The 27948-nt window shown below is 38.9% G+C and overlaps 1 protein-coding gene across 1 annotated transcript; it reads left to right on the top strand.

Moving 5' to 3' along the window:
* draxina (dorsal inhibitory axon guidance protein a) lies at nt 1–27508 on the top strand. The gene is made up of 7 exons (XM_016241486.1): nt 1–51; nt 8971–9457; nt 12372–12571; nt 24893–25013; nt 25277–25369; nt 26264–26353; nt 26580–27508. Exons 2-7 carry the CDS (start codon nt 8989–8991, stop codon nt 26690–26692), a joined length of 1086 nt encoding a protein of 361 aa, XP_016096972.1. The 5' UTR covers nt 1–51; nt 8971–8988; the 3' UTR covers nt 26693–27508.
* Nucleotides 27509–27948: the final 440 nt, after the last annotated feature.

Here is a 27948-nt window from a genome sequence, read left to right as displayed (position 1 = left end):
AGTTCATCTGAGATCCGCTGCTTCACTCGGCTGCTTCTAACGGAACTCACGGTGAGAGTGCTGCTCTTATACTAATTCTCGTGCTTTAAAGAATGTGTTATATCCTGTATGTTTGCGCAAATATTTTGACGGAAACATATTACGAAGCTTTTATTATTATTATTATTATTATTATTATTATTATTATTATTTCGCTCGGTGGTTTCAGTAAGATAACAACTTTTGCCTCTTCGTCCTTTTCTATCCTTATTACCTTTGAAGCATATTTTTCATTTGTATTATTTTTAAATATCAAATTAGTTTTGTCGCCTGAAAACTGTATGGATAACAGCTTTCTTTTCAAATTTGACCATTAAGAAAAGCATTTTCACGTGTTGTCTATGCGGGATACACCACGTAAGCAATCGCCATCTCTTCTAAATATACTTAAATTATTTATAAGCAATTTCATTTTTTCGTAAAGTGTTCATGGTATTTTATAAAGAGGAGGAATAGAAAATGTAGGAGAGTGCGTCTGTGCGCGCGCACCTGCGACTGCACATGATTGATCGAATCGTTATGTTCATAATTGTGTGTCTTGAATTGAGTGGGCAGCTGAGTTTGAAAGCATGCAATTACATATGAATTTCAATTAGACTCCAAAGAAAGCTCTTCTCTTTCTGCACACATAATTAAACATCAACTTGGTCCATCCATGTGACTTTTTAAAAATGAAAAAGAATGTAAAATGATATAGTAGAAATCTGTTAATCCTTAAAAGTAAATTGCCTTGTCACATAGGCTACAGTATGGGCATATATAATTATATTTGATAAGACAATACATCATTTTACTGTAATGTAATGTAAAAAAAAAAAAAAAGTTAAAATATATATAGCTAAGGCAAAATGTATACTTTTACAATCAAATATTGTTACAGTTATTAATTTAATAATTTACATATTGTCTTTATTGGCCACAGTTGCTGGAATGGTAAATTTTTAGGAACTTTAAGTCATCGTCTGGTCTTCTATTGTGTTATTATCAGTCAATTTTATGGTAATAAACCAATTTTAATAGCTCAAATCGGTAGGTATAATTAACATTATATAATTTAATTTAATGACGTATACAGTACATGGACTGCAACATATACAGGAACAAAAATGCCATCCAGTAATACTTATAACATCATCACTTTGTACCTTAAATTTTATAACCACAGATTGCAGTTTTCTACTGTAAATGTAGCAACAATTAATTGTACAGTTCTGCAAAACTGTGATTCTGTGACTTTAGAAGATTGTTTTAGATGCATTTTTTTTTCTGGCCCCAATAAATGCTTGAATCTCATGTGGGCTCTATTGTCATACTAACACAGCTGCACAGCTCATAAATGGTGTTGAGAAGTGTGATATCCATATGTCTTCTTGGTCATTCGTTTCCATCATTTGGTAAAAAAAATTTTTTCAACATTATTGTAAACCTAAATTGTTGCTTGGTAATTGTGTTTTCCAAATATGTGCTGTAATTACAGAGCCACTCTCCTAAAGAATGATGTTTTTAAAGATGATACATTATTGATCATGCCACACAGTGGTATCAAGACAGTGACTGCACAATGCTGAATGAATGTCAAAGAAGTCTGAATGACCTTCTGCTGATTCTTGCTAGAGGGTGATTGTTAAGAGAGAGCAGATGCTCCGAAGGTAGACCATCTCTGAATCACTTACAATCGTTTTGGCTATTAAGAGACCCCATATCAGATCAATAAAGACCTTTGTGTGATTTCTTCTCCAGCCTCAATCTCCTGCTGGCTAACTGGGAATCAGTCTTGGAGACAGCAGGTCTATTGCTTAACAAATGAGTCTTTCTCTCCCGCTTATCTTGTACGGGAACTGCTTTGACTCAACAGAGACATTTCCGTGCGGACTAGTTTTACGGTTGATGTCATATGGCATGATTCTGTTCCATTCTTTTTGTTATCTTCACACCTCGCAACATGCCTGTAGAGACTGCACTCCCACTCAGGAGTGTGTGTGTGCTTTTGTGTCTGACTGTTTTTGGGACAGGATGAAGGAGTTTTCCCTGCTGTGAGGATGAGGAGCATTCTGCCAGGATGCTCAGCTAGAAGATAAGGAGGCACATTGCAGGGAGCCAGTTGTGATACTGCGAAACAGAAGCGATATTTGATGGAGCACCACATGTGTTGTAAGCAGTCACATTGGAGTCATGATCTCTCTCTATATTTCCCTCAGCTCTTGGCACCAGATGGATCCTCCTAATGGCAGTTTTAACACTTAGCCTGTTGTTATGCCTTTTGTGCCCTTGACACTTTTAGAGCTGCCAAAACGAACAATGTGAGGTGTGAAATTGCTGAAACTGTTTGTCAAGAGATGGGTGCTCTCGTTTGTGTGGGTTTATTTCCCTCTTTTGAAGCATTCTTTTGTAATTTTAGGAGGCTGCCTGTGAAATCTTAATGTTTCAGCCAACCTTATCTCAGATTCTCAGTGCAAGATGGGAACGATGCAATTTGCAAAACTAAGCACTTGTTTTTCCCTCTTTGATTGATCTTAGTCACAAATAATGTGCTTATACAGACCAACACACCAGCAGTGCAATATCTGACTTCCATTAAAAATAAATTGTGACAAAGCAATACTCTTTACCTGAGTGGAGTATGAAATTGTACTTATGATATTTGAATTACAGTGATATTATTGGTGTCATTATAGACTTTCCACATTTAGTCCAAGGATTATGGTTGGCTTGATGCCAGAATTTTGGTTTTGGTATAATATTAGTCCCTGGTACCTCAGAATTGATACTAAAATCAATATCTCAATACAAAACGACAGTAGGTAGACTGTTAAATATGCATAATAATGGATACATTTATAAATCTAATGATTTAAATGCTGTCATGTATAGGCAGATAAAGGTCATCTTTAAATCAGGGTTATAGAATGAACAACTTAAAAAGCCCATCAAACCTATTCAATAACTCAGTAATAAAGCAAATGAATAAAATCTATTTATAATCAAATTATTACCTACCATCAAATTATCAAGGTGCATCTCAGCATATTTTTCCACTTGTTCCACTTCAAATATTCCAGAACTTAAAATATATTGTAATTAATTCAATTAACAATTAGCTTAAATGCACTCAAATTAGACAGAAAAGCCAAATTCCTGCATTAACTTTCTTAAATTAAATTGTATGTTAACTTTTCTTGTATGTCTATATACAATACAATTTGTAGCAAAATATCTTTGAGGCTTCGCAATAGTGCCACCCTTTCTTGATGGCTATGACTGTCTTCACTGTCTGGCAGATTTGGTGGGTGTGAATCTGCCGTGGGCAGCATCCCCTCATATTATTTGGAGTGCAGCCAATTGCTTCTACACACCAAACATGATCCGATCCTAAACACCATAACTAAGGTAGACCTATAATTCCCGGAATAGAAACTAATTAGAGTTAGCTGCTATTGACTGAGAAAATGTTCTCTGTGTCCCATATGTGGTCTGTTTTCACTTCATTCAGCATCAGAAAACTCACACAAAGATGTAACCTTCTTAGATCTTCCAGTTGAGAAAGAGAAAAGGCTTCAACCTTTCATCCCGTTGAAAAGTTTTTTTTTTGTTCTTCTGCTTCCTGGAGGTAGCAGGATTGCAACAGATGGCTTATAAAGCCCCAGATCTCAGCAGGAGGAGATGTTGAAGACCTCACAGTGGAAGCCCTCCCTCCTCTTGAGATGTCAGTGAGTTCATTAGTGAGCTCCACATTCCTTTCAAACTTTTGCACAATATCATGCAAGTCGCTTGTGGAGGCTTTTATCAGTTATTCACACAGTAGTAGGATCTGAAGTGTCTGAACACCATGTTGTGCTCAAACATACCCTCTGTGGTAACTCCACCGCCTCACTGTTTTCTTTCTGGGATTTTTTTTTCATTCTCTTTCTGGGTCTGGGTCTGGTTGTCTTTTGCTGAGTTTCCAGCACCATGCTGGGCTCCATGTTGTGACCCTTTGCTGAATATCCTGTATGATCATAACTTGTCTGCTGTTACTCTACAAACAGCAGAAGTACTACCGCATGAATCCACTGAGATCTTTGTTTGTTGTATTGCTATACTTCTATGTCTTGTATCTCATATGCATGTGTCTGTGTTTGTGATTTGTTTTTTGTGATACTACAGAGGATCTGTTGGTTACTGGAATGTGTTTCCAGGATGTATATTTGATTATTTCTGTTGGATGGACGGGAAATGTCAAAGAAATTGAATATTCTTTCTATGCATTAAAAAAAATATATTCAATACTTTAGCTTGGTGATTTTTAACATGCTGATGACATGTCAAAGTTACAGTATTATATAGTTTGACTATTTAATGTCTTCTTGATTCACTAAGGCAGGGATTCCCAAACATTTTTGCTGCTTATTAATAGTTAGTAAGGTAGTTGTTAAGTTTAGGTGTGGGGTAGGATTAAAAGATCTAAAATATTGTCATGTAGAATAAGGCATTAATAAGTGCTTAATAAATAACCAATATGCTAGTAATATGCATGCTAATAAGAAACTAGTTAATAGTGAGAAGTTTTCCTTAAAATAAAGTGTTACTATATATATATTTTATTTTATTTATTTATTTTATTTGGACCAGCAACGTCCTAGCAACCACCCTGAGCAACCACATAACAACATGATAATAAACACTCAGAACACCTAACCATAGTAGCATGGTACTGTACTGTATAAGCCATTCAGATCACCTTGGTAATCACCAAGAACACAGTGATACTCACCACTCACATTTAATGAGGGTAAAATATATAGCATTCTCCTGAAAAGGTGAAAATCAGCAGTAATTATTAGTACCGAGCTTTTTGAGCTAGTAAAAATTAGCATTGCAGATGTATCAAAAAATGTATATTTACTCTCTTGTTTTGATCAAGGCCTTTTCAAAATCTAGAAACCACATTTTGATAAACAGCCATTGAATACAGAACAAATAGGCAACATTTTAGCCAATGGCTGTATTATTGATTTTGCACAGCCCAGCATCTTTATAAATTGTGCATTGGATGGTTCCCCATCCCCCTCAACATCTCTCTTTCTTGTCATCTCATGGTCAGCATCTCACCTTATGGATGAGCCCTGGGCCTTTGCCATCTCTTGCCAGATGTTGTATATGTTATCCATGGCTCCTGTTTAAATGGTGTGTGGTCTTTGTGGGTGAGGTCCTACCAAGCCCAGCAGGGTGTATAGCTCCCACATCTCAAGACTTCATTGCATCCCATCATTCAGCTCCCTCAAAGCTCCACCTGTTAGTCACATGACAGTAGGCAGTTTTTGTATGGGATCAGCATGAATCAAATCAGCCAGAGCCTTCAAGATTTTTCAGGAATCTGAGCAGCCTTCAGGCATTTTTGCTTGTTTGTTTGTTTATTGTTTACACTGTTTTTTTTTTTTGGGGGGGGGGGGGGGGGGGTATCTTTACTGTTGTTTTTTTGTGTGGTGGATGAGAGACTAATGAGCTACTAACAAACACACTTGTCATACTAACAAGTGCTTATACTGAATAGAGCCCAGCAACTGTGTGGAGACTAAAGCTCAGTGGTCGCTCTAAACTCTATCTGGTTGTGTACAACTGACTGACACAGCCCAAAGCACTCAGCCCAAAGCACTCAGTGTGTATTCCCAAATGAAGCACCTGCAATCTTGATACAAATGTCCTCTGGCAGGTGTTTTGCTACCCAGGCTTATATGCAATTTCCTTCACTTAGTCTTTGTGGACGGGTTCTTAAATAGCCCACAATAAAGTCCTCTGGTTAGCAACCCTACACAACAATATCTGCAGGGTGTGAGGTGCATTTGCGTGTCTGTGGCTGATGAGGCTGGTCCAACTATTGACCCACATGAGCTCAATACCCCATCCCCATTGATTTATCATACGCCGCTGTCTTCACAGAGCAGAATGCCTGCCTGAGCAGGTTGCCAGGTTGATGAACTACCCCCGCCCACATTAAAGAATGTCTCAGAGAGACCTAAATAAGCTAATGCTGACACCAACACAATGTAAGCACACACCCCTAAGCCCACAAAAGCGTGGGAAATAACTCAATACAAGCACTAATTGATACTAATGCTAATGGTAGCACTAACACAATGTTAAAACCTGTATGTACACTGCCATATCTCTGGATGAGAGTACGTAGCAAAGATTGGTGGTAGAAAGTTTTCCTAAACCTTGCTGTGTGTGCATGCAAGACATTTTTTAATCTGATTGCGAAAGTGAAAAATATATAATATAAACCATGGCATATCAAACGCTCCTCATTACCACCCAGATGTACCAAACCCTTCTCATTAAATTCTGCTTAATTTCACTGAGCTTGATTCATTACCTAAATCACAGCACTGAGATACCAATTATAAGGCAATAATGGTGAGAGATGGAGCTGCAATTTAAGTTTTGCTATCTTAATGGTCTCACCAGTTGCAAAGGCAATGAAGAGTAATGTTCTCCTCTGATAATTTTACTAGCATCTTAAAGGCGGCAATAAGAATTTAGGAGATTTTTAAAGATGTACTGTATGGAATTTGGATGATCATTTATTAATCCAGCCCAAATGAATTATAGGTGTACTCATTCATTTTCTATTGAATACATTTTGCATATAAAGAAACTTTTGTGAAATATGATTAACATGATGCACACTCACATATCCAGTCAAGTCATATCCAGAATGTTGAGATTAAGCAATCTGACGACTGAGGTACTACTACTACTAATCTACTACTACTGCTACTACTGCTACTACTACTACTACTAATCTACTACTGCTACTACTACTACTCCTAATCTACTACTACTACTACTACTACTACTACTACTACTACTACTACTAAAATAATAATAATAATTTTAATTTCTGACTGTAAAAGTAAAATGTTGCTGCAACAGCAATTAAACAAGCTGTGACAAATCCTACCACACGCAGCAGCCACAGTCGCCACCCCACAAATTTTTGGTCCATAAAACAGCCTCACAGCCAAAAACTGTAGCCTTAATCGGATGCCGGAATAGAGCTTTTGGCAAAGCTCTGCAATTCAGAAGACAGCCATGCACCAGAATGAAACATATGTTAAAAAATGAAAAAGATGTTCCATTTGTGAATGTAAGCAATAGATATAAGATAAAACTCGATGTTGACTGGGCTTAAATCGAAAGTAATTAACTGAAAATTCATTATTTCTTTTGAAGTTATTATCTGTGCCTTTCTAAATAAGAGCTTCAAGTACATCTCTAATAGATATCTTTTCAGTTTTACATCTGATGCATTAATTAAATTGGCCCAAACTGTCTTACAAGGAATCTTTAGCATTATGTGATTTTCGTTTGGAATAAAATGGACTCGTTGGGCAGATTTATATTTCTTGCTCTCTTTCTCACTTGCCGATAACATTTACATGTATGCATTTGATCAGTTCATGAATCCCCTGGGAATCAAACCCATGACACTGGCATTTCTAGCACCATGATCTACTTTTTGAGCATGGTTATCATTCGTGGAAATGTGGTTTGGTCACACAAGCCTGACACCTCATAAACTGGCTAAGCCATGAAGTATAGCCTTACTGCAGCATTATAAACATGACAAATCATCAGAAATATAAAGATATCTTAGATGTAAAGTTAGCATGCTTGTATCACTGGTGCCAGTCTTAAATGCAAGGATGGATGCCTGCCATTTGAGGTAACGTGACCAGCTCTCAGGGACAAAAGACAGAGTAAATAAAGGGGCCAGATTTACTGAGGGGAGCATCTGAGGATGAGAGCAGACCTCGGATGATCAAAGTAAGACCCGTGTCACTGATTTGCATGGTGAGATGCATGGTGAGAACCTCCTCATAAGCTTGACTTTGATATGCCACCTGAGGAAAGAGTCTTCCTTTGGATCCTCTTGTTCTTGGCCTATGGGAATCCAAACCTGAAATTTAGTCTGGCAAGTTTTCTCAACACATTTAGGTTGCCTTTGAGCTCTTGTTTATTTCATGTCAAAGCAAAGCCATTATTTAAATATGAAAGTATATTTGTGGGTGTTTGGTTTGAGATGTCCTGATTTAAAATGCAAAAGTTTACTTGAAAATCCTTTAAAGTTTTTCGTATTTTTTTTTCAGTTTTGATTAATTTAAGCTTAGCTAACTAAGCTAAGTTATAATAAACATTATTATCAGGGCATATTGGCTATAACATTCAAACTTATATAGCTGGATTCTTGGATACATGGTCAAACAGTGAGATGCACACCGGATGTTATAAATATCTATTTACCAGTGTGTCAATTATGGTTAATCTATTAATTTATTCAATAATATATTACTAATGTAATTCATACATACACTGAAAATGCTTTTTACATGATGAGCATCCTTTAATTTTTGGAATAATAATAATAAAAATAATAATTCTTAGCATCCTTAATATTTGAAATATTAATGAAATTTAAATATTGATATTATTGCCATGTAATATTGCCAAACGAATGTGGTGCAAGAAACCAATGGTTCAACCAACAGAAAAAAAGGAAATTATATCATAGAGGAACCACACTAACCTTAGTTCTTGTTGTAAAATGTGGTCACACTTTAGTTTAGAGATCTCATGATTAACTAGTTTCATATTAGCATGCATATTACTAGCATACTGGCTGCTTATTAGTAATTATAAAGCATGTATTCTGCATGGCCATGTTCTACATCCCTTAATCCTACTCCGTACCTAAACAACTACATTACTAACCATTAATAAGCAGTAATTTGTTTATTGAGGCAAAACTCGTAACCTAAAATGCCAGGTGTTGTTGATGATATATGTAAAAAAGTATATTTAATAAGCTTTTCTCAAAATAATAATTAAGGTGTGTACACTTACATGTATTCAAAGTGCAAAAGTCTGACCTGATATTGCCCTAAACAACAGGTTGTGCTGTGTTTGAAGATGGCGGCTCCCGGCTTTTGTCGCCTCTTAGTTCTGCTCCTCATCACACTGTCACACACCTTGTACAGCTCTGAGATCCCATCTGAAAATGCCAAACGGAGTCTGGCCCTGTCTTCCACCTCTGATTCCAAGCAAGACCATGACATGGGACTTCTGGGCGGCAGCCAACGACGGAGACACTGGTCACGTAAAGACAGGGATAGTGTTGTGCTTCACTCTCAAAGGCCACTGGATCGACCGGAGGATGATGGGACAAGTCTGGAGGGTCTAAGCCCTGTAAGGCTGGAGATAGGGCCCGGGGACAGTATGAGGACGGAGGTTCATGAGGAGGTCAGGGGTCCTGCTCATATGCGGCGGGGAAATCATCCAACGAAGGGAGAGTTCAATCGTAAAGGCAGGAGACATGGCCACGGGCATCAGGCTGATCACAGAAAACAGGGAGGCAAAAGAGGCAAAGGTCGAGCTAAAGGTAATTGAGATTTGCTGAATTTTCTACTTAGTTAATATGAGTCATATATTGCAATGTGCAAGAAATTATCCCCCATATTTCTGTTGCTAAAACATCTATGCCAAAAGGACAAAGGAATCACAGTGGTGCCAATTTTTTTTTATTTTTAAGTGTTCAGTCTTTACAAGAATCAACTAAGACCTCTTTTGGTTATCACTAGGGTTGCCAACTAAAATAAAATATGGGACAATCGTAGTTTTTCATAGAAAAATAAGACACACACACACACACGTGTATATATATATATATATATATATATATATATATATACTGTCTATCCAAATTGTATGCAAATTGGCAGTCATCTTTGACGATAGTGGTCTTGACAGAAATCTAGCGTAGCGTTAGTTCTGGCAGGTCACATTAGTCAAGCTCGCATCAGCTGACTCCCAGCTGATCCACGTCTACCTATAGGGATGCGACACCTATCATAGCACTCATATACTGTATAAGGTCCTTCAGTATTATCACCAGCTTCGGATTGCTCAATAGCTAATTACTGTACACACCACCATCCCCGACTCCTCCTCTTTTCAGTCGGGATTCAGCCTTCTGATTTTCCTTTGAATCAGACTAATTCTAAAATGTGTACTTAAAATTATTGAACTTTAACAATATCTGCAATACATTTGTGTTGGTTCTGTTCTGTTTACCCTGGGGGGCGGTTAGTGCTGCGCTCCCTGCTCTCATCCATGCTAGGCTGCATGGATGCGCAGGGAGTTCTTGCCCAGAACAGAACCATACCGGCAATCCAAACTGTATGCTAATTGTCAATCATCTTTGACGATAGTGGTCCTGACAGAAATATATATATATACAGTGGGTACGGAAAGTATTCAGACCCCCTTACATTTTTCACTCTTTGTTATATTGCAGCCATTTGCTAAAATCATTTAAGTTACTGTATATATATATATCTATTATTTAAAAAAAAATTCAGTTAAAGAGAACATAGATTTAATATGGGCTGCTTTTGGTGCTTGACACTTTTTTATTTGTCATTTTGTGTTTCAAGAATAAGGTCCAAGGTAAAGCATACGCTAGAAGTTACTGAAATGTAAAATGTTTTTCTCTATTTAGCATTACATCTTCTCTCAGGTAGATTAGGCTACATGTTTTCTTGCGCGGCTGGATGTTGGAGTCATGAAAAATAATCACGTTGTTTGCATTCGCCAAAACGGATTTGCTGAAAACAAAAAACACTGACGGTGACGGTGACGGTGAAGCGAGAGTGACCAGCCGGCAGAGGATTCTGCTTTGTCTTAAGCCTTCCTCATACAGTTATGTTCACAATTTGTGATTTACTTATTGCATACTGATCATGCGTGCGAGGGGGCTGTGACTGGATGATGACAGGTGTCGTGATCAGCATAGCAGTCAATCAACGGGACAAGGGAGGTCACGTATGGGACAAATCAATTAGGCCCAATATACGGTTATCACAAAAAAATGTAAAAGTTAAACCTGTATGCTTTACATTTGGTGAAAAACTTCAGGTAGTCTTCTAAGTCTTTTTAGTTGACAACAGGTTTATGAACAATTCTCGTTAGTAATCTGATAAAATTCTAAAATTTATGTTTTTTTTTAAATTTGAGCAATTATGTAAATGTAAATGAACACAGTGCCGCGCTTCACTCTGAAAAATGCTCTAAATCACAGCCTTTCTTTTATTAATTGCACTAAGCCAAGTCATTTTATTTCAATTACTTGTACAGACCTATTTTTCAATCTCTGCTTTTTTCCATATATTGAAAGCTTATAGTAACCAATGACTGTCAGTTAGTCAATGCTTGTGTACTACATTTAAAGTCAGCTGAAGCTATATGAGTGAATGGCCAAAAAGTTGTTACCCACAGGAATGACAGGCAACATGTAATTACACACTTAAGTGGTAATATAGCACCTAAAACTACTTTCATGATGCTTTTTGGAACTTGGCAGCACCTTTTCACAATAATCTATGGCTATTTAAAGAGCAGAGGATCCTTCAAAATGTCTCATTTGTGTTCCACAGAAGAAAGAAACTATAGTTTGGAACAACACAATGAAGTACATGTTGACAGAATTGTTATTTTTGGGGTGAAGTCTGTATTGGCAGAGTGACAGATCCAAACTTTCCCTGCTCACTGGCAGGTAGATATAGTATATTATTTCAAATGTATCCAGCTAAGCACACATTCAGTTTCAAGCCACATTCAAATAACAAGAATTACATACACTACTTGGTCCACTACTGGAAATCAGTCTTAATTTGATTAATGTGATTAATGATTAATAGAAAGTAAAAAAAAAAAGAACAGCATTTATTTGAAATAGTAACCTAACATTATAACATAATAGTTTCAATGATAGCATCATCACAGCTTTCTCAAAAATATTAAGCACCACAACTGTTTTCAACATTGATAATAATCAGAAATGTTTCTTGAGCAGCAAATCAACATATTAGAATGATTTTTGAAGGGTCGTGTGGCACTGAAGACTGGAGTAATGATGCTGAAAATTCAGCTTTGCTGCAGGAATAAATGAAAAAAATGACACATTTTAAAATATATGTAAAAGACAACAGTTATTTTAAATTGTAATAATATTTCACGGTTTTGTTGTTTTTACTGTATTTTGATCAAATACATGCAGCCTTAATTGGCAAGCATAAGAGACTTATATAAAAAAATATAAAAAAACTTTTTCACTGTATAGAATTAAATATATTTAACAATAAAGCTCTGAGATGTTCAATAAGCCTATGGGGTAGAGTAACATTGGGTTTGATTCTGTGTCTATAAGTAGCCATATGAGATGTTTGCCAGGTCTAAACTACGAATACTAATTTTTATTAAAGACCAACCATAGTTTCTCTCTCTTTTTCTCCTAGGGGATCTCTATGACCCTGAACCTGAATTAAGCTCCTTGTTGAAGGATATGAATGCATTTGAGGATGATTTTTTCACCTCCCCGTCCAATCACGACAATGCCCCACTCACTGAAGCTCCCTCCCCTCTCTTCCCCATTTTGGTAACCACGGCAATCAACGAGCATCCCCCAACACTGTCCCCAGCCTCCACCAAACCCCAGGTACCCTGGCAAGCAGAAGTGTCCTTGAATATGAAGGTCTGTTGTGTTGTCCAGAGTGTTTCATTTCCTAAGATGCTGTTATTCTCTCATTTACACAGAGGACTATGTTCAATATGTCCTGAAGCATTTTTGCATTGTTTGATTGTTTGGAGGGGGGGGGGGGGGGAGTTTATATATATATATATATATATATATATATATAATATAAGATCTTTGTTAAACAGTTCACCAGCATCCTGGTTTTATTGTTAGAAATACTTAATGGCATTACTCTTGGGACGTTTTGCTGCTTTCAGCCTGCGTTAAACTGCCTTGAGTCTTTTTCCACTCTGTCATTTTGTTGTTAGATCCCAAAATGAACATCTTCATTTGAACCGCACACTGTGGCAGATATAGACACTGAAATGCTGTTTGGAGCCAGTAGTGGAGGTACTTGTCAACCTTGTGGTGTGCAGCACTTCATCAGACAGATTTATTTACCTGTGCTTCTGTGCCGTGCTTATTATTGAGTGCCGCCCGGGGCTGGATCATACACAAGTAAAATTACCCAGCTCGCTTTGCACGAGGGAGGAGGTGGAGGAGGGGAGCTGTCACCAGAGCGAGTGAGGGGTGAGATGTCGCTCGCCCATCCTCCTGCTCCTCTTTTTCACAGCCATCTGTTCTGCTCCATTCTCCTCCCTGGATCTCTTTTTACCACTCCCTGTATATATTCAGATTCTCTTGAGGGGCATCACTAGGCCTGGATACTGATATTAATAAAAACTACATTTGCATTTCCTTAAGGAAATACAAACGCTTACAAAGCAGCAAAAGAATAGTGTTTTTGCTAAAATAATCCAGAATGGAAAGTACGCTGCCAGAATGAGACACAGAGAGATGAGCATAAGCTGATACTGGTGAAAATTCTATGACTTAAAGTCAATAGGTGATTTCCAAATTTTAATCTTAAAGGGGTCATATGATGCGATTTCAATTTTTAGTTTCTCTTTGGAGTGTTACAAGCTCTTGGTGCATAAAGAAGGTCTGTAAAGTTGCAAAGACTAACGTCTCAAATCCAAAGAGATATTCTTTATAAAAGTTAAGAGTCAACCACGCTCCCTCCTAAAGCGGCTCGTTCTAACATGCCCCCACATATCTACATCACTATGAGGGAAGATTTGCATAACGCCGCCCAAATGTTCATGCAAAGAAAGAAGGCGGAACTTTTATTTCATGAAGAAGCTGTGTGTTTCGTTGTGAATGCGAAACTACTTTGTTGGCCTTCCAAAAGAGGATACGACTAGAAATCAGTGGTTAAGTTGTATTTACAACACTGTTCTGGAACAGTTCAACCCAAATATTCAGATGTGTGCAGCGCATTTTATGAAGGACTGTTTCCTGATCCTGGGAGAGTAGACTGCTATGCCGGCTGTTCTGACTCACAGACTGTAAGTACGTTTTTTTATATTTAAAGAATTTGCCACTGACGATTCAAACGGGAGTTTTGAGCAGTGTAGCATAGCACTTGTTGTTTGTCATTTCTCCGATCACAAATGCAGACATGGTTTTATGTTTACAATGCAACGCGTAAAAAGACAGTATAAATCATTATAATCTGTAATTATGTCCCCACTGGATGCAACAAATGCCTTGTTTATAATGGGTTTGAATGTATTTGTCTCGTTGCTCCTGCCAGACGGCATCACAATATGGTAAGAGGCGTAACATTTCCATCACACGCTTGAGGTATTCGGCCAATCACAACGCACTGGATAGCTGGCCAATGAGAGCACACCTCGCTTTTCAGACCGATGAGCTTTGTAAAAATCAACGCGTTTCAGAAAGGCGGGGCATAGAGGAGAAACAATAATGTACAGTATGTGGAAAAGAATGTGTTTTTTGAACCTTAAACCGCATAAACATATTTCATTACACCAAATACACAAAATAATGTTCTTTTTAGCAACATCATATGACCCCTTTAAGTAGATCAAATTCTCAGGTATCAATTTATTTAATTTAATTTAATTTTTTATTGTATTTTATTTAATTTTGTTGTATTTTATTTTATTTTACTTTACCTTACCTTACCACACCACAATGGTAATGGTATTTTTATTTAAATTAAATAAATAAATGGATTTTTGAGAAATAAAGAAAAAGAAAGAAGAATAGTAAAAGAACAAGAATAAGAATTTTATTTCAAAATATTCACCCATGCAATATTTTTTTTGTCGTCAAGTCACCTTTATTTGTAAAGCGCTTTATGCAATACTGAATGTCAAAGCAGGTTTACAGTGTTAAACAGGAAAATAGTTTGCCAATAATATTTTTCAGCTAAAGTCATTTTTTTTTTTCAAACATTTTTGTGTGCCTAATATGTTGAAAATATAGAAATGCTTCTTGTATTGTCACATTCAGTTGTGAATTACATGAATCACATAAATGACTATATTTTCAGTTCAGTATTTTCAATTCAAACGGCAAAATTTGACAGAAAAGTGAATACTATTGTTTATTTTTATAAACACCAGAAAAAATAACAATATAAGAGCAAAACACAGTTAAGTCTAGTCTAGTGTAGCACCTGCTGCTCTGCACATTGTTCCAAAAGATCCCAACAAGGGTGTTAACGTGGAAACAGTCAAATGAAGGCAATGCCATGTCATTTTTATTTAATCTGTTGGCGACTGTGGTGTGTGATTTGTGAGACATCTCGGTAATTTAACATGAAATGCTGTTGCTTAGATGCAAGCAACATACATGCTTGAAGAAATAGACAGAACAAAAGCTGTCAAAGCTGCATGTTTGAGAAGCTCAACCACTGATGGCACATCCACTGATAAACATGGTGCAAGAGCTTTTCAGACAAAGAAAAAAAAATGATGTGAATAAACCAAAATAGCCACATCAGGAGGTCTTCTTGTGTGTAGTTCGCTTTAAAACTATGGTGTGGTTTGTAAAATGGTCTGAAGGTGCACATTATTTTGATATTTATTTTCATAAATCCAAATAGGTTACCAATTGCTGGTAAAATTGACCATTTACCAGCAAATTAGGTTGGTGGGCAAAACAGATAATTTATTAATTTATTTACCTGATCCCAATTTTATAAGTCAATTTTGTTCAAGTGGTTTAGGCTGAATTAATTGCAGAAAATGATGTAAGAAAAAGAAGATGAATTAATTGCAGAAAATGATGTAAGAAAAAGAAGAAATGCTAAACAATTTCAAAACAGTATTGCATTGCAAGCACTGTAATGCTAAATGGTGTACAAGCCTATGTTAGTGGTATGGCTACACAGAGCATTATGGCTATACAGAATTGAAACTGTAACACACAAACCCCCAGCTGCTACTCAAATGCTGTGGATTGCAGTTCAATGACTTAAAGTACTGTAGGCAGTTCTAATTAGGCTTCGATCACTAACAGCCTTAAATAAAGAAATACAAAGACAGATCTTCAGTTTGCACTTAATAACGGCCATTCCTCTAATAGATCAGCTGTAGTCTTTAGAGTCAATCTATATACCTATCCACCTGTCTATACTACTCCATAGGTATTTTGATGGCATGCCATAAATTATCCAGTTCTTAAACATGATGCAAAAGCAATTGTTTCAAATAGCACACACACAGTGTTTTTTCCTTGTATTGCTGAGGCACTGAGCAGCAGAAGTCAGTTATTAGTCTGGTTAGATTCTCTCTGTCCTCTCCAGTCATTCAACTCCCAGAAGAGCACCATCCTCAATGATGTTCACTTGTACTGTGTCAGTGCCACTGCTGCTCCAGCTGCCGGCAAAAACTCTACAGGAGCTTACACACATATCAGCATGTGATGCCAGAAGCTTTAGAGTGTAGGCTTCAGTGTATACACATCTAAAGCCAGATTTACTAACAGCTTGCACCAGCGCAAACCCTCTTTTGGCAGTAAAAAACTGCTGTCAGGGTTTACTAAAGACATGCAGTGAAAAATTTGTGATAAAGTCATTTTTGTTGCTGACCTTATTGCATATGCAGTTGTAGGAAAATTGATGGGAAGAGACTATTTAATTGAAGTATGTATAGAGATTTACTAGAATTTGCGGTAGTCAATTTACTGTTTTTTTGGATTTTGGCAGAACTTCCCACTCCCATCAGTGCTTTTATGGGATTGTGGTCTCACGGTAAGTTGCCTTGTTTAGTAAATCTAGCCCTAGGTATGCTACTATTTTTTAGAACACAAAAGGGTACATTTTGAATGTTCATACAGCTCTTTTTAAGGTTTCAGTGGACATGGAAAATACAAGGGAAGGCAGGACTATGACTATTTATAAAACTAGAACAGGCTCCATAGAGGAGCTATCGCTATGAGAGTGATATGTGTTTACAATACTCGGCAGTCTGTAATGGTTTGAGTGTAGCTTATGTAATGTGTGTGATAGGTTTCAGGTGAGCTTGTGATTAGTGCATTGGAGCATGGGAAATGTAGTCCAGTGTAGCGTCTGCGTAGGATCATGCTGGAGTGTTGGACTGTTTATGGCTTAAAAGACCCTTTTAGCCTTTTGACATTTGCATATAAATTACAGTTCTGGTCAGAGATGTTACTTGTATAGGGGTTGTAAATTGCCAAATGGTTCTTCGCCGTCAAAAACAAATAATTGTAATATTGATTCTGCTACAGTTAATTCGAAGATATAATCTAAATATTTATTATGAATCATAACCATTTATGATTCGTCATAAATATTCCCCTTTTTAGAGCTAATAAATAATAATAAACGTTACACCAGAGTGATGTGTAACAGTTTGTGTAGCGTGAGAGTCAATGTAATCAGAAAGGGTGACCTCTGGTGCCAATCGGACGGAAGTCCATGGACAGGATTTGTGACAATTTCAGGGAATTTTAGAATTGGGATTTGCAGTTATGTATATTGTGGTGTATGCAAATTTCTAATATTGTTTTTTTTTTCTTATCTTTTCATATTCATGTTCATTATTTATACATTATTATTCATTATGAGTTATTCTTTTTTTATTCTTTTTATTGTTACTCTTAATTATATTCATATTACTGTCTTATGTTACTTATATATTCAGTATTACTCATTTATTTTCTTTTTTGTATGTATTCCATTTATATTTTTATTCCGTATAGATGTAGTATATTTTTCTTTGGTCTGACATATGAAGGGTACATTTTGTTATGGTAAAAGGATGTTTTGGTAAGATGTTGAACACCTTTTAAAAAAATTTTTTTTTAATATATTTAAAATATTTTTATATGTAAAGGATGAAATTTGCCTTTCTTGGTACTAGATGTTCTTTCTAAGAATTGGTATTTGCAAAGTGGTATTTGAAGATTGCTATCCTCTGCTGTTTCAGCATTGAAGGGTGTAAAACCACAACTTATATCTCTATTTTAGTACCTAATTGTGAGTAATTTTTCTTCCTAATTCTTTCCTTTGTGATCCATTGAAAAAAATTAACGGCCCAAATTTTGGAATGACATGAGGGAGAAAAATTAAAAATGTAATTTTTGTCACATTTATTTGTTTAGTGCTTTTCACAGTACATAAAATTTCAAAGCAGCTTTACAGAAAATGCATGTTTCAGAGTTACTGTGTCTTTGGTATCTAATAAATAGGGAATATTTCCTTACATTTGCTTTAATCTCTGATACCATTGTATTATGCTAAAGTTCTAAAATTAAGTTAAAATTGACCCTAAGTGGATTGAACACAATTCACTATAAATGAATGAATGAATGAAGGAATGTTTAGTTAAACAGACAAAATTATGCTATCCTTCAGTGGATTAAGGCGATGATTCAATTTGTGATCATAATGATTATGACATATGGATAATAGTCTCGTAATTGATCCATAGCTGACATAATCTAAAGTCTTCACATGTAAGGCTGGACCCAAATTGGAGCTGGTGCAGTCTCTAGTAACCTCAGGATGGGCATCCTAAGATACAGTAGAAACCAGAAAGCAAAAAGATTAGTATAACTGCTGTGCAAGTTATTTTAGACAAAGATGATGTGCATTTGTTACAATTTCATTAGACATAACTGGAATTCTATATTATGAGATGTGTTATGTAAATGCTTGGCTAAAGAGATGTCTTTACATTGAAACTGACAGAGTCTGTCTGAGTGCCGACCATTATCAGGAAGGCTGTTCCAGAGTTTAGGAGCCAAATGTAAAAAAGCCTTTATATCAGACTTTGATAACCTAGAGTTCTGTGACCTTAAAGAGCATGATGGATTGTAATGAGACAGAAGATTGATTAAATACAAAGGAGCTCGGCAGTTTAGGGCTTCATATGTAGCAATATTTGAATGTTAAAGCGGAACTTGAGAGGTAGCCAGTCTAGAGATGATAAAATTGGTGTGATAAGATAATATTTTCTTAACCTGGCAAGAACACTAGGAGCTGCATTTTGAATCAACTGTAGCTTGTTTATGGAAGCAGGGCAGACACTTTGCAGTGCACTACAATAATGTAGTCTTGAGGTCATTAATGCTTGAAGTAGCTTTTCTGCATCAAAAAGAGATAACTTGTTCCATAACTTGTGATTGTTTCAAAGGTGGAAGAAGGCTGTTTTGGTAACATGGAAAATATGATTTTCAAAAAAATTATAAAAAATGATTTAAAAAATTGCTCTCTATCTTTAAGAATTTCCTTGTTATTTTAGTGTTGTTAGTAAGTTGGGTAACAATTTCTATGAAGCCTGTATTTATAATACATTGTAAGGGTATAACCCTTTAACCTATAGGTCTACTAATACTCTAAATGAGAGTTAGTTGTCATGTAGTTGCAAAATTGCTTATAGTTAATAGACTAAGGGGACCATCAAAATAAAATGTAATGTAATGTAATATAAAAAAAACACACACATTGCAATTTATTTTTCATTTGAAAAAGCTCACAGCAGTTTTCATTTAACTAGCTCACAGCAAAATTGACATTAACCTCACAGGAAACACTCAAAAACGCTCAAACACTTCTAACCTCTCAAAAGATGTAGTAAGATACTGTGCAGATCTTAACTAAACAATGTAATGATATGAGATAATCCATTATTGTCAGGGATTCATCACAGTCACTTCAGTCACCATCCAGAATAATCACCCGATCACAGTCACCTGAGTTCTGATCACCCGCACCTGCTGTCACCAATCAAGCCACCCTACAAATACACACACATCACAGTTACTCAGTGTCCGGTCCACCGTTCACTCCTATGGACTGTTCTGGACTCGCTCTACTGAATTCTCCTAGAAGGACTTACCTTCTGTTCCTCCCACGATCCTCCAACGACTCCTTGGAATCTGTTCCACGATCTCCAACAAAACCGGCATAAGATACACCCCATCAGAACTCAGATAAGAACCCTGGAATCATTCACTGTGTTGACACTCACCTGCCTTTACCTCACCCGTTCCATTCCTCTGCTTATCCAGTCAATAAACCATTCTGTTTTGCACTCACCTGTTGTTTCCGGCCTTGCTTTGTGACAGAAGACCGGACCCATACAATTACCTCCATGGATCCTCGACCTCCCACACCCTATCTGTGTCCGACCAGTTACTGCGGCTGCGCCAAGGCACTTCTTCCATTACACACTGTGGTTCAGAATGCTGGCGGCGACTAGCGGGTGGAATGAGGTGGCTCTACTTAGCTCTTACCGGCAAGGATTGAATCCCCGTGTACAAGCTCAAATGGCTATCTATGATGATTCCGTTGGACTGGAAAGTTTCATGCAAAAAGCCAAACGAATTTCCCAGCGTCTGTCCACATGCCACGCCACCGAAGCCGCCCACCAGTCCGTCACGCCCGGTATGGGTTCCCCTGTACCAGAGCCGATGCAAGTAGACACCTCCCGGCTCACCCCATCTGAACGTGCTCACCATCTCGTGGCAGGTCTGTGCCTTTACTGCGCTGCGAAGGATCATTACATCAGGACCTGCCCAGTCAGACCCCCACGTCCTGCGGTGAGTACCCTCCAACTAGACCCTGTCATTTCCACGCTGTCAATGCTATCGGTACAACTACTTACCCCAGACCTTTCTGTTTCAGTCCCTGCCCTCGTCAACTCGGGCTCCTTGGGCAATTTCAAATCCCAGGACCTATTGAATCGTCTCCATCTGCCCCGGAAACGTCATGCCCAGGAACTCCGAGTCAAGACCATCCAGGGAAAACCGCTAGGACGTGGGTGGGTGAAATATAGAGCACCGACACTAAAGCTGAAGATTGGCACTCTACACGAGGAGGAAATCACGTTTTTGGCACTGGAGGGACCCACCGTGGATATCATCCTGGGACGCCCCTGGCTAGTTCTCCATTCTCCAGAGATCAGATGGGACTCGTGTGAGGTGACTCGCTGGAGCGAGCACTGTCACCGCAACTGCCTCACGTCATTACCCACTCCGCTCCCAGGATCTCGCTCAGCTCAAGTTGCATCTACCCTCGTCGAAAGCCCCGAACCTCGGGAGAAGGTCACGGTCCCATCTGATTACTTGGCGTTCCAGGATGTCTTCAGTAAGCAGGCAGCCACCCAGTTACCACCTCATCAGCCATGGGACTGCGCCATCAACTTGCCTGGAGCAAAACTCCCCAAGGGTAGAGTATACCCATTGTCCATCCCAGAGTGCAAGGCGATGGAGGAATACATCAAGGAGGCTCTTAACCAAGGATGCATCCGACCTTCCACTTCTCCAGCTGCTTCTAGTTTCTTCTTCGTGGGCAAGAAGGACGGGGACTTGCGGCCTTGTATCAACTATCAGACTCTGAACTCCCATATGGTGAAACTGCCCTATCCACTTCCCCTGGTCCCGACCGCCCTCGAAGAACTCCGTGGGGCCTGCAAAGTGCATACAACCTCATTCGAATCCGGGAGGGCGACGAGTGGAAGACGGCATTCATTACACCAACTGGCCACTATGAGTACCTTGTAATGCCGTATTGGCTAGCCAACGCCCCGTCGGTCTTCCAGGGATTCATGAACGAGGGGCTCTGGGAGTTTCTCCACCGCTCTGTGATTGTCTACATCGACGATATACTCATTTACTCCCGGAACGTGGCCGACCATCGCCAACATGTTCAGCAGGTCCTACAGAAGCTCCGTCGACACCATCTCTTCTTAAAGCTGGAGAAATGTGAATTCCATCACCCCACTGTGTAGTTCCTGGGTTACATGGTCGGCCAAGAAGGAATTCAGATGGACCAGGGGAAGGTTGATGCAGTCAAGGAGTGGCCTCTTCCCCAGACCGTAAAGGAGCTCCAGAGATTTCTAGGATTTGCTAACTTCTATAGTCGATTCATCAAGGATTTCAGTTCCCACACTGCTCCTTTGACTTCCATGCTCCGAGGAAAACCCAAGTCCCTGTCCTGGACCACCAGCGCCCACAAAGCTCTCACAAAGCTCAGAACAGCCTTCAGCACGGCCCCCATTCTTCACCATCCTGATCCGGACATTCCGTTCGTAGTGGAAGTGGACGCCTCCACCACCGGCATTGGGGCCGTGCTGTCCCAACATTACGGTGAGCCTCCTCGCCTCCAGCCTTGCGCATACTATTCTAAGAAACTGACCCCAGCGGCGCAGAATTACGACATCGGCAACCGGGAGTTGTTGGGTATCAAACTCACCCTGGAGGAGTGATGGCACTGGCTGGAGGGAGCAAACCATCCGTTCACAATTACCGACCACAAGAATCTTCAATACCTCAGAGAAGTCAAGAGACTTAACCCTCGCCAAGCCCGCTGGGCATTGTTCTTCACCAGGTTTCAGTTCACCATTACCTATCTTCCTGGGAATCATAACAATAAAGCCGACGCCCTCTCACGCATGCACTCTCCAGACACACCTTCCGATCCTGAGCCCATTCTCCCTCCAGCCCTGATTGTAAGCCCCATTCAATGGAACATCGGCGAGGACATTCGAGCCGCCACTCTTACCGAACCTGCTCCGCCGGGAGGCCCAGAAGGGAAAACGTATGTACCCACTTCTCAACAGCAATCCCTTCTGGGCTCAGTTCACAATGTACCAGGCTCTGGACATCCAGGCAGCCAACGGACCCTCTCGCTCCTCCAGGCTCGGTACTGGTGGCCCAGCAAAGGACTTCCAACCGCCCTCGAAACTGCAGAAAGTTTATTCACACATATCTTCAGAAACTTTGGAGTCCCCAAGGACGTAGTCTCTGACAGGGGACCTCAATTTATCTCCCGCGTTTGGAAGGCATTCTTCCGGCTATTAGGGGTCACTGTCAACTTGTCCTCAGGCTACCATCCCCAGACAAACGGCCAGACTGAGCGGAAGATCCAGGAACTCGGATGCTACCTCCGGGCATACTGTCACGACGACCAACACCGCTGGAGCCGTTTCCTCCCTTGGGCAGAGTATGCACAGAATTCCCTGAGACAGACCCCCACCGGCCTCACGCCGTTTCAGTGCATACACGGTTACCAGCCCCCGCTCTTCCCGTGAACAGGAGAACCGTCGGAGGTTCCAGCTGTAGACCACTGGTTCCGAACGAGCGAGAGAGTGTGGGACTCAGCTCATCTCCACCTCCAACGTGCAGTGCGGAGGCACAAGGCCTTCGCAGATGCTTGGCGTACTTCCACTCCCACTTGCCATCCAGGAGAAAAAGTATGGCTGTCCACCCGGGATCTGCGCCTCCGCCTGCCCTGTAAGAAGCTGAGTCCCCGCTACATTGGTCCGTTCCCGATACAGAGGCAGATCAACGAGGTCACATATGAACTCCGACTCCCACCCAGGTACCGAATTCACCCTACTTTCCATGTTTCACTCCTTAAACCTCACTCTCCCTCTGCTCCAGGACCCACCGAATCTGACGAACCCCCTCCTCCAGAAGTCCTTGACCAACCATCCATCTACCTGGTCCGAGACATCCTGGACTCGTGGCGACGGGGTGGTCGGTTGGAATATTTAGTAGACTGTGATGGTTATGGACCGGAGGAACGTTCCTGGTTGGCCAGGGACGACATTCTGGACCCTTTGCTACTAGAGGACTTCCATCGCACCCATCCTGGTCGCCCCGCACCCAGAAGCCGTGGCTGCCCCCGTCGTCGCTTGAGGGTGTCAGGAGCCGCCCCTGGAGGAGAGGGAAATGTCAGGGATTCATCAGTCACTTCAGTCACCATCCTGGACAATCACCCAATCACAGTTACCTGAGTTCTGATCACCCGCACCTGCTGTCACCAATCAAGCCACCCTACAAATATACACACATCAAAGTTACTCACTGTCCGGTCCACCGTTCACTCCTATGGACTGTTCTGGACTCTCTACTGAATTCTCCTAGAAAGACTTACCTTCTGTTCCTCTCGCGATCCTCCAACGACTCCTTGGAATCGGTTCCACGATCTCCAATGAAACTGGCATAAGATACACACCATCAGAACTCCGATAAGAACCCTGGAATCATTCACTGTGTTGACACTCACCTGCCTTTACCTCACCCGTTCCATTCTTCTGCTTATCCAGTCAATAAACCATTCTGTTTTGCACTTACCTGTTGTTTCCGGCCTTGCTTTGTGACAATCATAAACTAAGTGGATTTAATATGGTATTAATTGTGTGTAAGAAATCATACTCTTAAAAGTTATAACCACAAATGCGTGAGTATTATAATTGTTATTATGATTATTTATGAGATGATACATGTGTATGTTTTTTTTTATATATATATATATTGCATTCATTATAATCCCTTAGTTCACCCAAAAATGAAAATTAGCCCATAAATTACTCACCCTCAAGTCATCCTAGGTGTATATGACTTTCTTCTTTCAGACGAATCCAGTCGGAGTTATATTAAAAAGTTATATTATCGAAGTGCAGCGGAGAGATCAAAACAAAACAACGGTCACTAATTAGAAATACAAAATGAGGATTTGTTAAGAAGAATGTCGGAGGATTTCGATATAAGCCAAGAGGTGACTGGTGCTTCCAACTTTGCTTCCTTTGTTCCTGTAAACAAACATTGGTTTTCACGAGACTCCCCGGCGCATGCGCAGCACTGACCTCATACGTCATCTGCCCAGAACTGCTTCCATGTACAACTGTTGGCGCAAGCTACATTAAAGTGATTATTACGTACCCATTTTTGAATTCCTGATGTGCTGTGGGCTGGGTGAAAGTTGGGGGGGCAGTATTTAGTTACATTTGCTTGTATACTTCTTGTTTATTGTAATATATATGTTACTTTGAGGAAAGTGTTACCCAAAGCTGTTATAGCACAGGTTTTGAATTAGCACCTTGCTTAAAGGTGACGTCAAGATGATCACCCAGAATAAACCTCTCTAAAACCATGTTTTAAATCCATCTCATTCAGAAGCCGACTCGAGGGAAGGCTCAAGGGGAGGTGATGCCAACTCTGGACATGGCACTCTTTGACTGGACTGATTATGAGGATATGAAGCCTGTAGACACTTGGCCATCCAACAAAAGAAAAGGTATGAAAGTACATTCTCAAGTTTAATCAATAACAGTGATTTTACAATCTGTCAGATTTGTTTCCTTTTTTTTTAAAGTCAAAATCTTTGGGGAGTTAAGACCAAGCTATATCGAAAGATCTGAATAAATATTTGATTATAAGACTGGATGTAGTTCTCCCAGATCTTTAAACCTCTAAGCGTAAATAATTTGCAAACTCACAGTTGATTTCTGAATAAAGGATTTCATAGGAGGCCTGTGTCTGTCTTTTTCCCCAATAAAGATAAACGTCGTGGCAAAAACAAGAGTAATGGGAACGCAACACTTGATGCTGATGTCATTGACCCATGTGACCATCATCTCAACTGCCTCCCTGGTCAGTGCAACGCTATAATTGTTTTTATATTACAAAGGAATAGTTTGCCCAGTCACCACATTACAAATCTGTCATTATTTACTTTTCATCATGCTGTACCAAACCTGTATGATTTTCTTCTTTTTTGATGGAACACTGATGGTACATAAAAAAAAAAGTGTCTTCTGGGCACATTCATGAGCGAATGAGATTTACCCTTTGAGTCTGATCTTTTCAGTCAGAATAGTTGATTGGGGTACTGTGACAACTCTCTGCCTAACTACTTTAGTATGATATGTCGTTGAATAAATTACCCAGCTAGTCACACCGTGGTTTGTTGCACATTCGTTGTCCGAACCACATTGGTTTAGTCAGGAACATGTCTGGGTCATTTCACCAATAAACTATTAAAACCAATAAACTACTGTACTATTAGGAGTTTTACATCAGGGCACTAACCTGACACAATGTAATACAGCGAAAATCAAAACAAAAGCTCTCTTCTAAAATCTCTTCCATATACAGTATATATTTTGTCCTGACCTGCTGCGACAAATAATAAACAACATTTCTAAGTTTGTATTTCGACAGAATATGAAATATATAATATCTCCAGCATGTAAGCTTTTTTTGCTCAAGAGCATTAAATCCATGCTTCTTTCTTTCTTTCTTTCTTTCTTTCTTTCTTTCTTTCTTTCTTTCTTTCTTTCTTTCTTTCTTTCTATTTCCCAAAATATACCTTCTGTGTTTCACAGTAGAAAAAGTCATATTGGTTTGGAATGATGTGAGGATGGGTAAATGATGAATTTTTTTTTTCCAGTGAACTGTTTCTTTTAATATGATATTTATTAGCAAGCAATATGATAAAATTCTCGCCAGTGTTTACATTTGTGGTTCTTTTTGTGCTGCGACCAGGTTCCTGTTGTGACCTGAGAGAACATGAGTGCAAACCTCACAATCGCGGCCTAAACAACAAGTGTTATGATGACTGCATGTGTGAAGAGGGTGGGTATGGCTTTTTTGGTTTTAGGAAAAATAACATTCTAGCAATAAACAATATATAGAAAGGAATCTCATAAAACTCAGGAACATGTCTAGGTCTTACAGTATTTCACTAATAAATCAAAAGTTTATTTTTAGAACTATAAAGATATTTTACATTGCATCAAGGCCCTAACCTGGGAAAATGTAATAAATTTAACTTAATAAATGTAAATGTAAAATTCTTTAGGTCTGCGTTGTTATGCAAAGTTTCACCACAAGCGGAGGGTGACCCGAAGACGGGGCCGCTGTGTGGAGCCAGAATCAGCCAACAGCAACCAAGGAGCCTTCATCACCATCTGACATATAGAGAGATATCCCATATGACTGATGATGGACTGAGCTTTGAAGAATGTGGGTCAAAGTTAAATGTCCTCTGCCCACAGAATAAATGTACATACACTGTTCATCTGCCTGTCAGGGTTCTGCACCATTCAGAATTAAATATAGAATGGCTTTTAAATTCTTGGATTTGAATTGAGGTAGCAATCAGGATACAGAATTAATTTGAAACCGGAAGTAGAATTGTATTTTTCAATTTGAATTAACCATAAACGTTATCACACACTCAACATATGGGATATTTCTAGAAACACTAGATGATATTAATAATACAATTTTGAAATGCCATATAATCAAATTATGTTGTTGGACCATGGAATTAATCAAAGCCAACTAATGGACCACTGAATTTTTTTTAACATACTTTTACTAGTAGTACACTTGCGTGGATAGATGAGCTCCATATATTATGTAATTGATAGATTCAAATTTGGTCAGTATTTTTTAAATACAATTATTTGAAAACATTTTGGCGATTTTTTTTGTGATGCAGGGTGGCATAATTAAAATCTGAAAATATCTGGAAAAAAAAGACGCGACTCTACCTAAATTTTTTTTCAAAACTCTAAAAATGCACCTTTACACACAGTTCATCACAGCTTCCAGCTGAAATGAACACTAGAGGCAGTAAAATGGCAACAACTTTCATCTCTTTTCAAACAAATGATGATTATGGGGACATATTATCTATTAATAAACAGTTATTTTTCTGTGGTTCCTTGCACAATATTATATATTACCTCAATATGATAACCTCAAAATGTTTTTACCATAGCACATGATTTGTGAATAAATACATTTGGACATTGGCATCACATAACCAGCTCCATATGTATGGCTTGGCTTTTCTAACACAGTAAACTTGCTCAGTCTCTCACCCGGTACAGCACTGCACTTGAGTTCCATGAAACACAAGTCATGATAAAAGAGATCAAAGATTTGTAGAAAATCCCATTGTTTCTTCAGCTAATGCATTTTTATCTCACATTTGCTTTGGTTAACACTGTTGGTTAGGTTTAATTGTAAGTGGTACAGTAAGTTATTTAATTTTCTCAGGCATGTATTTATTTCCAATGAACCTTGGTTGGAAGTGAAAATGTATTTAGTTTGTAGAAATATGTCTGTTCAAAGAAAAATGATTTGTGCATATCAGGGATTAAATAGGCACAGTTATACAATAATAGTGATTAAATTGATGATGCAACTATTAATTTTTT

Source organism: Sinocyclocheilus grahami, unplaced genomic scaffold, assembly GCF_001515645.1.
Source record: "Sinocyclocheilus grahami isolate Dianchi unplaced genomic scaffold, SAMN03320097.WGS_v1.1 scaffold623.1, whole genome shotgun sequence".
Lineage (NCBI taxonomy): Eukaryota > Metazoa > Chordata > Actinopteri > Cypriniformes > Cyprinidae > Sinocyclocheilus > Sinocyclocheilus grahami.
This window is presented reverse-complemented; position numbering and strand designations above follow the sequence as displayed.